Source organism: Phalacrocorax carbo, chromosome 3 (genome assembly GCF_963921805.1).
Source record: "Phalacrocorax carbo chromosome 3, bPhaCar2.1, whole genome shotgun sequence".
NCBI lineage: Eukaryota > Metazoa > Chordata > Aves > Suliformes > Phalacrocoracidae > Phalacrocorax > Phalacrocorax carbo.
In genome coordinates this window covers 24,981,922-24,996,240 of record NC_087515.1, presented here as the reverse complement: position 1 = coordinate 24,996,240, position 14,319 = coordinate 24,981,922, and the positions used below count along the sequence as shown (strand labels likewise).

At 43.7% G+C, this 14,319-nt stretch overlaps 1 protein-coding gene across 2 annotated transcripts in view; it reads right to left on the bottom strand.

Moving 5' to 3' along the window:
* Positions 1-4,190, bottom strand: part of PPP2R5A (protein phosphatase 2 regulatory subunit B'alpha) — a 46,383-nt gene extending 42,193 nt beyond the window's left edge. Inside the window, exon 1 of one of the 2 annotated variants that reach the window (XM_064446187.1) lies at positions 3,170-4,190. In XM_064446187.1, coding sequence (XP_064302257.1) covers positions 3,170-3,320 — 151 coding nt within the window. In that variant the 5' untranslated portion in view covers positions 3,321-4,190. The remainder of the gene's footprint in view (positions 1-3,169) is intronic. The other variant, XM_064446188.1, reaches the window with a different exon arrangement.
* Between the last annotated feature and the right edge of the window lie 10,129 nt (positions 4,191-14,319).

The window sequence follows — 14,319 nt, the reverse complement described above, 5'->3', positions numbered from 1 at the left end:
CTAATTTAACTGAAGAACACATTACTAATTTATGTATCCTGATACCGGTCAGGTTTGCTGAGCTTGTATCTAAAAATGATAGGTATCATCACACACAAAAATAAGCTGAATGTTAATGACAACACACAATCTTGCTGCCCCTCCACTCAATCTCACTCCCCCAACAAAATCTCCAAAGTGAAGAGTACCTACTATTTTGGACTGTTACCTACTAATTACTGATGTATTTCTTCTCCTAGCAGTGATACAATAAGCCGCCAAATTAAGGAGTTTTGGTAATATACAGCAGTAGTACAATTAACTCCAGAAATATGTACTTTTAATATTATCTGTCTACAGGCTTTCAAACAACACTACTACAAAAGTGTGTTACACAACATGATCTGGCCATCTCGGTGGCAAACAAACAACAGTCCGTAGATAAAAGGAAAAAACCCACAACACTACCTACCCAAGAAGGTACTTTTTAAAGTGGACAGGTAATTTTTAATTTTCTTCTGGAACATCTCCCAGTAAAATAGATGCAAGCATTTTAGGCCAGTCTGACAAATCCATTGGAGTTTTAGAATACTGTTTATACTTAGAATATTTTTTTTTCTTAAAAGTGATGAAATGAGAGTAACTACAAACAAGATGAAACATTTTGGAGCAGCATAATACCAAACTGCTTTTTCACCTATAAAATGCTACTTTTCTCCCAATACAGGCTTCAAACACCTCAGATTTAACCATTCATTTGAAGATATCTGGAAAAGCAATAACCTTAATCTGATTTCATAAGTGTATGCTGAGCACCCTTAGGCATCAGTATGACAACTGTACTTTCCTTTTCAGCCCCTCCCTGGCAACGCTGGCTAGTACTCTCTGGGTCATACTACATTGGCAGCATCACAACTACTACTGAATTCCATATTGGCTTTAAAGAATAAAGCAAAGCTTCATCTTCCCAAGAGGTATGTGATTTGAACAAGGGGTTTTGCAAAATGATACATTTAGAGAGAGCAAACTCTTTCTAGACACTTTTTTGGTCTGGGGGGCAGGGAAGGTTCAAGGGAAGACGGGAGAGAGGGCACCTCAAGCAGATGGAGAGAAACCATCCTATGTCCATAGCTATGTTCAGGACAAATCTAACGTCACAAACCCAAGGGAGAAAACACACAGAAGAGTGCTGCCCGGCTTTCTGCTAACTGACTAGTTGGGATACTGTAACTCATAAAAGTATATTTTGCCCACAATTTATGTTCTGAAGCAGGTTTAAAGGGCAAGGCTTTTAAATTTAAATCATAAGCATAAAGACAGATGTGATTTTCCTTCAAGAATTTAATGCAATTCAAACTACTATAAAACTCTGCCCAACTGAAGAAATTCCTCTGAAAGTTTATGGCCCCAAATTTCCGAACATCTGAGCTGCTGATACCATGCAAAATTTTTGTTCTAAGTAAAAAGCTGTAAAACTGCACTCACAAACTATAGGACTTAATCATAGAGAGTTAAAACCTTAATATTAAAAGTCCCAGCTCAGCAAAGAATGTAAACTTAGCCATTTTGCTGATTTAAGCTGGAATTACTCCCTGCATGAAGTATGTATGTTTAACTGTTTGCTGGATCAGGACTCAAACTTTCTGAAGTCTGCCACCTATGTGCAATGTTTACCAAGTGCTTTTACAACGTCTCAAGTGTGGTTTTACAAAAATGATCTCTGAGGAAAATATACTGTCTATACAGCATGTGAAGAGGAGAAACTAAATACTGATTTCAAACAAATTATTCTGGTTATAAATCCCTGAAATCAAACTAGTGTACCAAGACAGGACATAACTTCACAGAGAAAAGAAAGCCCAAAACAAGGAGCAAGAACACCCCTCCTGCTGTTGAAAGTAATGCCCACAGCCACTGCAATAAGCATGCTAAAAAAATCCTCCCCTTGTTACTCTCCTGCCCAGGCTTATCCACGTTCAATAACATTTATGCTAATAGCTAGTTTTATGGTTCATGTACATCTGCCCCTCAAGAGTAGGGAAAAGAAATTGACTTGAACTACTACAGACATGATTGTAAACGCCATAAAAATCAAAAAGAAAAAACTTACTACCTAGGAATATTTTTAAGTTTACTGTATTTCATTCAGATTTTGGATATTTGCTGCAAATCAGAGATTTTTTTCCACTGTCATAAGATGCACCTTCAAAAACCTCAAGACTTTTAACACTAGTGGAAGTAAAATTCGTATGCTGGGTCATGTTAAGGTAATCTTGCTCCCTTATTTTTCAGGTCCCTGTCAAGTGCTCCAATACCAAGTTTATATTCTCTAGCTAATAACTATTTTTGTCATTTTTAAAAGAAGAAATATACAGAAATTTATTTTGATGTTCAAAGGTGTGGAAAGTTAATTTTAACTTCTGTTTTATTTTTGTAATCTAACAAACTGAATCGTTTCAAATTTTAGCTCCAGTACAGAGGATAAAACCTTCACTACCTATTTTAACATCAGCGATGCCAGCATCTACAATTTTCATTCACTTGTGAGTGCCTGTATACAGCACTATGCAGGAGAAGATCTCTGAGGCAACTCCTGACCATTAAAACAAGACAAGCAAAACCGTCTAGAAGTGATGGGAAGGAACAAATAAGCCAAACGCAAACTCTCTCCGGTAACTCAGGATATTATGCCACAGGCACAGAGTTCCTCTTTGCAAGATCCCCCCCGTGGGAGGAGCCACCACTCGCTCCTAGGTTTTAGCGCTCAATTCCCCGCACTCCTGAACTCAACTCACCGTCTAAGTTTCCCACAGTAAGCCCTCAAAAAGCACACCTGCCCGCCCAACACTTACTCCTAAATCACCCAGAAAAGGGGTGGCGAGTTAGAGTAGCCAGTGCCCGGGGCAGTAAACGAGAACCGACCTGTACGACACTTGTTTACCCGAGCGGAGGATGCGAGCCCATCCGCAGATGGAATCACTCCTGCGGGGTCCCCTACCTGGAAAGCACACGGGTAAAGGGCAGAGGATGCGGGGGAAGGGGACAAGCCGGGACAGGCAGCGACAGGGCAGCGCGGGGCACGCAAAGCGGTGTCAGAAGGGGCAGCCCGGGGCGGCCGAGGGCACCGGCACCTGTAGCCGGAGGGCTGGGGTGTGCGGGGGGCCGGGGGAAAAGGAGGCCAGACGGGTACCTTTGAGCTGGGGCAGCGGCGAGAGCTCCACCTGGCTGCTCTGGCTGCGGAACTGCGAGGAGCCCTGCGAGCGCTTCTGCCTCTGAGCCTTGCGCACCGATTTCCGTGTGAAGCCATCCACTTTCTCCGCGGCAGAGATGGCCGCCGACATGGCTGGGCGGTGAGGCGGCGCGGGGGGACGTCGCTCTCCAGAAGCATATATTAAAGCGGAGGGAGAAGCGGGCGGGCAAAAAAGGGGTTTTAAAAAAAAAAAAACCAACAACAGAACGGAGTCTTCCCTGCCCGCACACACCACACCGACGGGAAGAGGGGAGGAGAGGGCTGGCGTCCCAGCGGCGAGCGGGGCGGCGGCGATGCCGGCTGCCGGGTGCGAGGGAGGCTCCCGGGTCCGGGCTGTCGCCTCGCTCCTCAGTTCCTGCTTCCCTCGCTGTTTCCTCCCCGCACGGAGCCGGCGGCCGGGGAGGCGGGGGGGTAGCGGCGGCCGGCGGGGGAGCGGAAGGGGGGGGGGGGAGGAGGAGGAAAGGGAAAAACAAACAAACAAACCCAACAACTTTGCCCGGCGGCGCGGGCGGGCGCCAAACTTTCCCGCGGCGAGGACCGGGTTGCCGCTCTCCCCAGGGCGGGCGCGACGCGAGCAGCCGCGGGTCGGGCTCGGCAGCGGGGCTGCCCCGCTCCCGCCTCGTTCGCTCCGTGTCCCCCCTCAGCCGGGCTCGCCTCCACCAGCCCGCGCCGAGCCCGCTGTCATCGGCCGGACTCGCCCCTGGGCCGAGCTAGCCGGGGTGGGCAAGCTTCCACTCCCCGCTCCTCAGTCGCTCGCTTCCACACGCCCCTTCTCCGCCTTCAGCCGCCGCCGGGTGCTCCCCGCGCCTCCGCCGTCATCCTGCCCCCTCCCGCCCCGCCAGGGGCCGCCGCTGGTGCCTCCGCCCGCCGCAGCCGCCCCGCCAGAGCCCCGCAGCCAGCGGGCGAGCGGCCGCGCAAGTTGGGTCGAGCGGAGTTGAGAGGAGGAAGGAGGGGATAGGGGCGGGGCGGGGGCGACCGCCACAGGGGCAAGAAGGGGCGAGAGGAGCGGCCGTTGCTGGCGGCGCTGGATGATTGACGGCGCCGGGCAGCTAATGAAAAGAAAGGATCGTGAACAACTCTCCCTCCCCCTCCTCCTCGCGCAGAGGCTTGGGGAAGGCGCGGGAGCTGGGACGCGCTGTGTGATTGACAACTGGCTTCTCCAACCGAGAGGAGGGGAGGGGAGGTGGGTGGGGTTTTCCTGGCCGACGTACCACGCAAGGGAAAGGGAAGGGGAAGGGGAAGGGGCGGGGCCAGCATCGGCCAATCGGCGTTGGGGAGCGGTGGCGGCGGGGCCGTGAGAGTGAGGTTCCTGGGCGCGCGAGGCAGCCGTTACGGCGGTGCCTTGTTACTGTCCTGCTCTGCTCCGCGCTGCAACGCAATGCCCGGCGGCAGTGGTGGCCTTTTTCTCCTCACGGAGCCCAAGACCGCCTGCTGTCGCTTCTGTGGAGACCGGGGTGTGGTGTTGAGGGTGTGCAGCGGGGATTGGATCCCGGGCCGGGGCCCGGGTGCCGGCTGTGAGAGGGGCGCGAGTCTGTGGGCCTGTAGCGCAGCCAGGGCTGCTGTCACCGCTGCTCATATAAGGTGCACGAACGGGGGGAGGGAGGAGAGAGAGTGGCAGTCCCGGCTGGGGGCCTCCCCGCCTCGTTCCGGGGCCCGAGGGGTGCTTCCGCCCTTGGGACCGGGCCGGGGGTCCCGTCCCCGGCGGGGTGAGGGCTGCGAGGCGGGGCAGGGGCTCCCCGGCACCGCTGGAACCGCTGGGGAAACGAGAGTCGCGCCTTCAGCGCGCCGTTAGCAGCCGCGGGCGGTAGCTGGGGTTGCTCCTCACGGCGGAGGCTGCTACAGGGTGTTTAACCGTGAGCGGCGCGCAGCGGGAGTCACGGCAGCACGCGAACGCTTCTTTTCCCATCTTCTGACTTCTTTTTTTCCCCCACCCTCCTGGCACTCCAACATTTTTGGTCTTCCTTACACCTCCGGATGAATTCGGCTCTTGGGAGCCTGTGTTACCATGGCGTTTGCTTTCTCACACTGAGTCACAGTCTCGTTTTGCAGGCTGAAAGCACAAAATTGCCTGAAACAAGCACGTGCTTAACTTTGAAGGAGTGAATATTTATGGAGTTAGCAATTCTCCTGTTTTGTACAATTTATATGGTACAGGCTGAAGTTAGGCTATGAGAAATTATAGTTGTGGCTGCTGCAGCCTAAGAAAATGAGGATTGTGCGTGCAGTAGGTGGGTGCATTAAAGTCTGACTTTTGGCTGGTGCCATTTCTCTATACGAACAACCCCATTTTGAACTGCAAACCTGTGGGATGCCTTAGCTTGTAGTCATTCACGTAGAGATAAGTTTTATGCACATCAGCACATTTCTTCTTACTACATAGTTTTATGTACGAATTCAGCAAATAAGTATTTGTAGTATTTTAAATACATGCTCGAGTTTCAGTAGCTGGGGTAGGACATAAATACTGTAAGGTGATCATATGCGTTGGTTAAATGCTCTCATGAGTTTATATGTATAAACCATAAATCAAAAACCAAGTGTAGATTATAACTTTATGCGAGCATGAAAGAAGACTAAGACTGTGGAAGCCTGTTCAATAGAAACTGTTGTCTGTGTTTCCTTCTGTCATTCCTTCCTTTTTCCTTTCCTCTGTCAGCACAACCTCTACTAACTTTTTAATGTATGATTACTTGTGTACCTCCCACCTTTTTTTGCTTTTGGTGAATTAATTTTCAGTGTTTAGAAATAGATGGAGACTAAAAGAATTATTTTCTGTTTTCTTTAGATTCAATTCTGGACACAGCATAGTTAGAAATGATAGGGGACAATTGTAAATATATTTTTAATTTTTTATTTCACTTTTTCATATATTACAAAATCCATTTTACAGACAAAAAGGGCAATCTTTAGGCACTTGTCCTTTAAATTGCCAACTCAGTAGTCATTGCAGTAAAGGAAATCCTTGCATTCCTTACCTGGTTAATGCGCATTTCCCTTTACCTCCCACAGCCCCTGCTGAGAGAGCACTAAGGCCCAGACCCTGCCTGCCCTCCGACAGCTGTCATTTTCTTCTGCACCCTTTTTTAGAAAGTGACACTGCCCAGTGTGTCCTGCATACTGTTTATTGGCAGCTAAAGCCTTGCTGCCTGTCCCCAGTGTAAAAGAGTCTACCTTAAAGTTTCATCAATTAAATATTTTGGAATTTGTTAGTGAAAAGCATTATGTAAGTTCTAAGTAACATGAAAATATTTTTCTGAGATTTAAAATATTTTCTTCAGGGTTACTAGGCTTTGGAATGGCTGCCATGGTGTTTAAAACTATGTTGTAAAAATCTGTTGGCAGTTGGAATTCATGACGCAAAGGCCTCAGTAAATAATAGGCGTAGTCTTGCAATGATGGGATTTTCATATCAATTGCACTGGAAGATATTTTCAGACCATATCTTCACGTATCACTCATAAAAGAAACATTGCTGAAATCTGAGTCAGCCAAACAAAAAGAAACTGCTTCATTCTCCCAAATAAATGAACAGGATTTTCAGCTGTTGAGTTTTCTTCTGTGTTTTTAATATAACTCTTCTGTTTTGGAAAAGAATCAGCAGCAGCTTTCTAAAGCAGCTACAGTTTCTCAAACTGAAATGGTAATGTTTTAATCAGTGTACACTGGAAGTCAGTGGAATTACATGGATGTATGAAATCATCGGAACATACAGGCCTACGGGGCTGGGGTATTCGGAGAAAAAAAATGTAAGCGAGAGCTCTGACTGGCAATCTGGAATAGCTGCGTTTGAGAAGGCTGGAGATTGCCCTTCCCCACTTTCTGCACATGCTGCTTCCTACACAGCTGTCAGAGCTGCTCTGAGTCAGCTTCTGAACTCCCTGGTTTTTAGAGTGCATTTAAAGGCGCACGGCGATGATGCCAGGTTATAAGCTGCTGGCTCCAAATCCAATTCATAAAGTCTGAGGTGTCCACAGAGAATGTTGTGAACAGTAATTTTATGCCAATGATTCCCACTCTTAAATAAGAGCCCTCAATATGCACTGAAGCATCGATTCTGCAAAACCTCACGCATGGATCTCACTTGACTTGGAATAAAGCTCATTATCATTTGCAATCATTATTCAAAAGGAGAAGCAACATTCTGGAACAGATTTAACTGAAAGACACATTTGCAGTTCTTTCCATTCAATCATGGAGGTTTATTTCCTGCACCGTCTTAGCATCTTTTTACCCAGGAATGAGACCTTTGTAAAGGTGAATGAGAACAACCCGTATCATCAACTTTCAGAATCCTGATTGACTTGGCTTGGAAGTGAGGTGCTTCGAGTACCAGGTTGCTGCTGAGTTTTTGCTACAGGGCATTGTCTGGTTGCCAGCAGACAAGGAGTTAACTATAGCTTTGCTTTCCCACTATTCTGTACAGGTGCTTAGAAGCCAACCTACAAGAAATCTAGCTCTTCTCAGAGACAGTGGGAGGAATATTTTAGTAAAGAGGATGCCCTAAGCAGGTGAACCCTCAACCAGGAAGGTTTGTGAAGAAAGGTTATGAAAATATCTTTCTATTTCCTTCTCAAAATGAAAATTTTTAAGGAAAAGCCCCATTGGCTGCAGCCATGATTATATTTACTACTGCACCACTCCATCAGTTTTTCAGTGTATTTCAACTAACTTAAAATACTTTCTGGGCTAAGCCTGTGCTCTTTCAAGCATGTGTGGAATTAAGTTTAAGCACTTGGGCTGTCCCAGTAAAACCAAGTGAGCTATTCACATATTTCACGTTAAACCATACGTTTACAAGTTCTGGGGTCTACACTGGCCAGTCGCTATCTAGCAGAAGTGTTCCCAAGTCTTCTGCTTCATAAATACTTGCTTAATCCAGAATCGGTTGTTTCGGGGACCATCTGTCACCTTCCTCCCAGAGGAGGATTTGAAATTCTGGGATTGGAACTCAGAGATTAGTTGGTGAGACCTTCTTGGTAAGGGCCCTGAGTTGAATTTCCTTCGGCATACCTATGAATACATCATCACAGTCTTTCCAGGCAAAACTATGTGTATGGGTATGTGCAGGCAATGGGTTGTTAAAACTAGCTGTGATTCATGTTGTTATTTTAAAAACCTTTTAATTGAATCTTCTGTCAGACAATTCAGTGTGTTTGTGTTGCAAACAAAAAATGTATTTTAAGAAGTTCATACACACAGGCGCGCACGCATGCACACGTACACTGATTATCATAACTGATAGACCAGTGCAAATGTATCCCAATTTAAGTCCTTAATTCTGCCTGTGCCTTGAACTGTCTTTTTGGGTGGAAACAGCGCTGTTCAAGAACTCCACAGCAGTCTTTCTGGCTCAATAAGATGCAAAGCATCCCTCAGGGATATAGGTTTACAAAGTCAGTTAGCATCTTTGCTGTAATGACATTTCCTTAGCAAAAATCTACAGAACATAAGAGTATATGTATTTATTAATCCATTCTCTGTGCTGAAGATACGTTTGCATTTTGTATATAAAATGAGGAAAGATCTTCAGCAAGAGGGGTGGAGATATAGTATTTTTAAGTGTAACAACTGGCACTGGTATTTACTGAAATGCAAAAATAAACCTCCAACAACCAGCCACCAGCAACAACAACAAAAAAACCACTGTAGCCTTCCCACTACCCCTTTCTAAATGCTTTTGTCTGTGGCAAACCAGACCTCTGTAAATGCCAACGATCTCGATCCTCAGCTTTACACTCTTCTGTAAAGATTGTTCTACACAGCATTTAGAAAATAAAAGGGAACTATTTCTTATGAAATGTTTGCACATAAAAGCAAACACCTTGAAGCTTGAGTTCTTTCAGAAATAATTCCTAATGCTCAGTGAAGGGAATTAAACAAACAAACAGCAAGGTTTATTCTGTCAGCTTCTCAGCAGGCTAACAAGAATTACTGCATGCTAAGAATCAGCTGCTCTTGGAAACTTAATGACTGTGGCAGCCAGAAAAGTACAAAATGTGGCCAAGAGATGTAAACCAGATATATAGGCTCTAGTGAAGAGAAGTGAAGAGGATGGGGAAATCTCTCCCTAAATCCAGGTTGGGAAGTGTTCGCTGTACCACAGTTTCCGAGCACTTTGACAGTGTAGAATACTTTCTATAAAGAATTGGTTTTGCATCTCAAATTGTAATTCTATTCCCTTGTAATCCTATTCTCCTTGGAGAATAATAGCAGAAAAGTATTTTTATATTTTCATCTGCCTCTGCTGTGATTTAGCAACTGGAAACAAAGAGCCAAGTCTGCCAAATAGCCAGTTCTCCATGGCCCGCTAGTAAGTGGGCTGGCACCCATTGTCAGCAAATCTGCCCTCTCAAACCACACTCAATTTCAAACTACACCTTTTCAGGGGCATTTTTTAAACTTAATTTCTGCAAAAGCAGAATGAGTCCTGCTAGTAAGGTAAAGTCTTAAATATTGATTAATTATAATCAATCCTTCCACTCCCCAGTTAATGAACAAAATCGAGTCACGTGCACTTGTGAATGCTATTAATTTGTTATATAGATTATGCAAGTTTTTTGTGCAGTTCTTTCATGTTTCCAAGTTTTTCTCAACTGTTTTGAGAGCTGCAAAAGAGACTTAAAAGAGAGAGCTGTGGTTCTTATGTAATAACATGATTCCCAGAGCTGTATTTTGCAGGGGGAAATAAAGAAGGAAGACTTGACATAAAGTGATAGGTGTGGGTAAGCACACGGAAGAGATTGATGTGAGCTTTAGAGAGATGTAAATAATGTTTATAGTAATTTAGACCTTTGTCTTTTTATCTGTAACATCCTAAAAGATTTATATTTTTTTTGCCAGCAGATGAAATAAATGGTCTGACTGAGATTTCAGAAGTATGTACCTCCATGTTATGACTTTTCTACCTTGGGGAACTGTGCTGCTTTTCCTGTAGTGATAGAGCCATAGTAGTTGAATTAAAGTAACATAGAAATTCCCATGATTTTTCCTTATGTAGGTATACTCTTAGTCATGACGGTAAAGGCAGCAGTGCTTGTTTCTACTGCAGTGAAATATGACATTATAGCAAAAGCTGTCTCTCACAGGTCACTGTCTAGAGCAGGATCCCAGCATTTCCCTGCTTTTGCTGAAGGATGGAGCACCTTCGGTGACCTGACTTGCTCTCCTTCCAGCGGATCTGACACCACAGGCACTGAGCACAGACCGTGCTGCAAGCTCACTTAATCCTACCCAGCGAACACATGAGCCACAGTTTGCGTTTCAGTCTGTAAATTGTTCTTTTGTTTTGCAGGCTTTACTGAACACAGTTTTATTTCATGTGACTGTGCTATTTATGGAGGAGTAAATATTGCCGGGGGTCTATTTAAAAAGGCCAATGACCTGGATTTTTTTCCATTTGAATTATCTCCAAGAGTCAGACATGTTTAACAACGGATTTTTTTCCCTTGTTGCTGTAGATTGCAATCATTTCTAACATCTTAGATCAACACAACTAAAAAGACAAAGATTTTGAGAGAAATAAAACTTCATTTAGTATGAATATGATTAGACAGTATGCGACCTTGCCATTTTTGGAAGAGATTAATTCCATCCTGAATTAGCAGTTATCAACACAGCATGTTTTTAACCCCTGAATATTTGTCTTTTCATACTGTTATGGTAATTTCAGTTCATAACTCTGGCTTGTTACCTTTTTTTTTTTTTTACTTTTCTTTCAAGTGTGTTTCTACATATTATAAATAAATAAATAAAGCATGTTTTTAGAAAGGGGAAATTTAAACAGAGCAAGTGTTCTTGCTGTTCTTGCAATCTAAATAACAGTATTGCTTTACTATTTAAGAAGCAGAAAGTTAAACATTACTGAGAAAATAGTGCTATATTTTTACTTTCAAGAAAGAGCTTTGTGAACGCAAACACGTAGCCAAATGTCAGGAATATTAAATATGTTTGAGTAGTCTTAAAAGATGAGCCAACCATATTTTTTAATATATATGATTTTTAACAGTATAAAATGAGTTGATCACAGTAAGTAAGTATTATGGGCTCCAACCTGAAATTTTGCTGTAGATGTACTTATCTTTACCCAGTCATGTAAAAAGGATAAAAAGATACAATTTTTATACTCAATGCTATTCAATACATGTTCTAAAATTTGTGGGGTTTACCATGCCATTACAAGGTACCCTGGCTTCAGTGCAAAGCTGGCTTCGGAAGTCACAACCCATTTCTCCCCTGGAGAGGAGACGGAGATGGACAGGGATGGGATCGTCTCAGGCTGGTTTTACTACCATCATCTCACCTAATTGCATTTCTTCAAAATTTCACCTTTACTTGGGCAGGAGCATACTGGACAACACTTAGAAAATTCAGTATTCTGATGATGTAAGTGATGAGCACATCTTTAGTATTACTCTGGCTCAAACCACTCTAAGCCATGGAGTAACCATGCTATATAAGCTGCCTGTGCACAAATCATACAGGTCCTGCTTGGCCCTTCAGGAAAATGCCAAAAAGCAAAGGCAGAACTTCTTGTCCAGTTGATGTCTTAGGAGAGACAGTTCAAGGTGTTGGGGAAAATATTCCATACAGCTAGTCAAACTAACAGAAATTTGCATTGACTTTTCTTCAAATGAAACAAAACTGAATCCTTGGAAAATATGTTTTACAGGGAATAACGCCTGTTTTTCAAGGTTTTCCACTCAAACCCACCACTTATTACTTCAACAGTCTCATTTTTAGTGTCCCTCTTCAAACACTGGAGTTTAGCAGTAGGTTATTTCACACTTCAAAAAGGCATTGTCTTCCTTGAGTCAAAATTGTCACTGTGAAGTGAACTGCTGTCAGTGACACCTACAGCCTCCGTTAAGATGAGCCATACAAGTGCTGTTTCACTCTCAGTTGTGACATATGTTTTCAGATCTCATTTGTATTACTAAACAAGAGTTTTCAGATTCTAACTCTAGCCATCTCTCAAAATTAAATTAGCTAAAGCCTTAATTAGCCAGCACTGATCAGAACAGATTGCAATGACTACATATGCTACTCCGGTCTATCTCTTCGTTAAAAAGCTGCCAGCTTTTAAGGAAAGAAAAAATCCAGACTGTTTTCTGTCTTAACAGGCCTCAGAACTGTCTGAGGTGAAGCAGAACAATTATACTATAATTGAGCACCTGCTGTAATTCCTTTCTATATTATTTCTTACTGATTACCTAGTTAAAACATAAAACAGACCTTAAAAGAAAATTATGCTAAAATATTTGGTCATGTATGCCCTTATACAGGGGTATCTCAGATTCCTCTTCCATTTGTCCCTCCTGTAAAAGCTGGTGGTCCATTTCTTCTCTATTCTAGTTTTTGGAGACCATAGAACCACCGAAGTCGTCAAAGTGACATTGACATAAAATCTACTAACTTATGTCATTAAGGACCAACTCCTCAAATAAGCCTGAAGCCCAGATTTTATAATTAAAAATGTAAATGTCAGTTTTCTGAAATTAAAATTTCTTTTAAATATTACATTTTCCTTAAAAAAATAATACTAAAGTGGGTGTCTGGAAAGTAAAGCCATCCACTTTCTTACAGAACAGGTAGGCAGCAGAAGTATGAGCTGATCTGAAAGCAAAGCTCAATGCTGTTCTAAGAGGACTGCTTTTAAAGACAACTCATGATCCTGATCTCCCTGCCACAGCTGAAAACATTAAATATATACTAGGATAGGACAGGACTAAGACTATACATATATATAATCTTAAGTATAAATATTGGTATATATATATTTATATATTCTGGAATACATGCACTTTGGACCAGGACACCTCTATCTCTTTGAGTACTCTACTGGCCTGTGTTAGGCATCTTGCTGACTAGCATCCAGCTCCATTGATATTGCGTGTCTGATTGCTTCTATTGACCTACCACTGGATTATGTTAAATGACAAATTTGTATTTAACTTTATACTGTATGTACTATTCTAACTATTCTGTTAAGATTAAACTGAGTTCAAGACAGTCCCTCGATTTGACAGAATAAAAAGTCCTGCAACGTTCCATTGCACTGTGCCACTTCAGCAGCTCTTTGCTGGGTTATCTGCCTAATGATTGCAGAGTTTGGTGTCAGGTCTCCCAGATCCATGCAATCCTTAACACCAAAAATATCTGACAAAGACAGATGCATTTGCTGCATCCTTCTGCAGGTTAATGAAATGATCCGTAAGGATTCCATCCTGCCGCAAGCGGGGTATCACACAAAGCATCTGTTCCCAGCCTTTCTGTAGCTGGCGCCTGTTGATGCTTGCTTCTTGCACTGTGCCCTGCTGGACCCCACATGCTGCCTCATTGCTACCCTAGTTGCCTTCAGCATCTTTGTGCTTCTTGTCTGTGGTGCTGCCGCTGCTGCCTCCCCTCCCTTCTCCACCCGGGTGGTGTCCTGCTCTCCCGCCACTTCCACCAGCTGCAGCCAGGATGATTTTTGGCCCCATCTGGAAAATTCATATGAGTCTGTCCTGAACTCTCTCTGCCCAGAGCTGGTACAAGTCCTGCAGAATTTATCAGCCCACTCCACACCTCACCTGAGTAACAGGCATTCATTAGTTGGGAAACAGTGCAACAAAGTGTGGCATTGTGCCTGGATCTACTTGTCACAAAATAATGACTTACAGGGCTTTCTTAAGAAAAATAAATGCAATTACATTTTCCATAGGATACATCATGCTGCTACTGCATGCACTGCCCATTCGCTACCCCACTGTGTATGGAGGCTTCTCGTCTTCTGGGGAGCAACCACTGGGGATGCGTCTTTGAAGCAGCTTAGAAATTTATTAAATAGGAGAGCGTTTCATGGCTGATAAATAAATGTGATCAAGAAAAAACTTAACTGGGTTTGGACATGAATTACTTTGCAGACTAAAGACATTCCCATGTGTTTCTCACAAATAGTATCGATGCACATGAACTGATACTTGATAAACAGTGTGTGAAAAATAAGGCAGAAAAATACTAGGTGTTCTTTCAACATAAGCCTTGGTAAAACAGGATCTTCACTGATCCCAAAATACTCAGTCCTGTTATGATTTCAACAGTATGACTTCAAA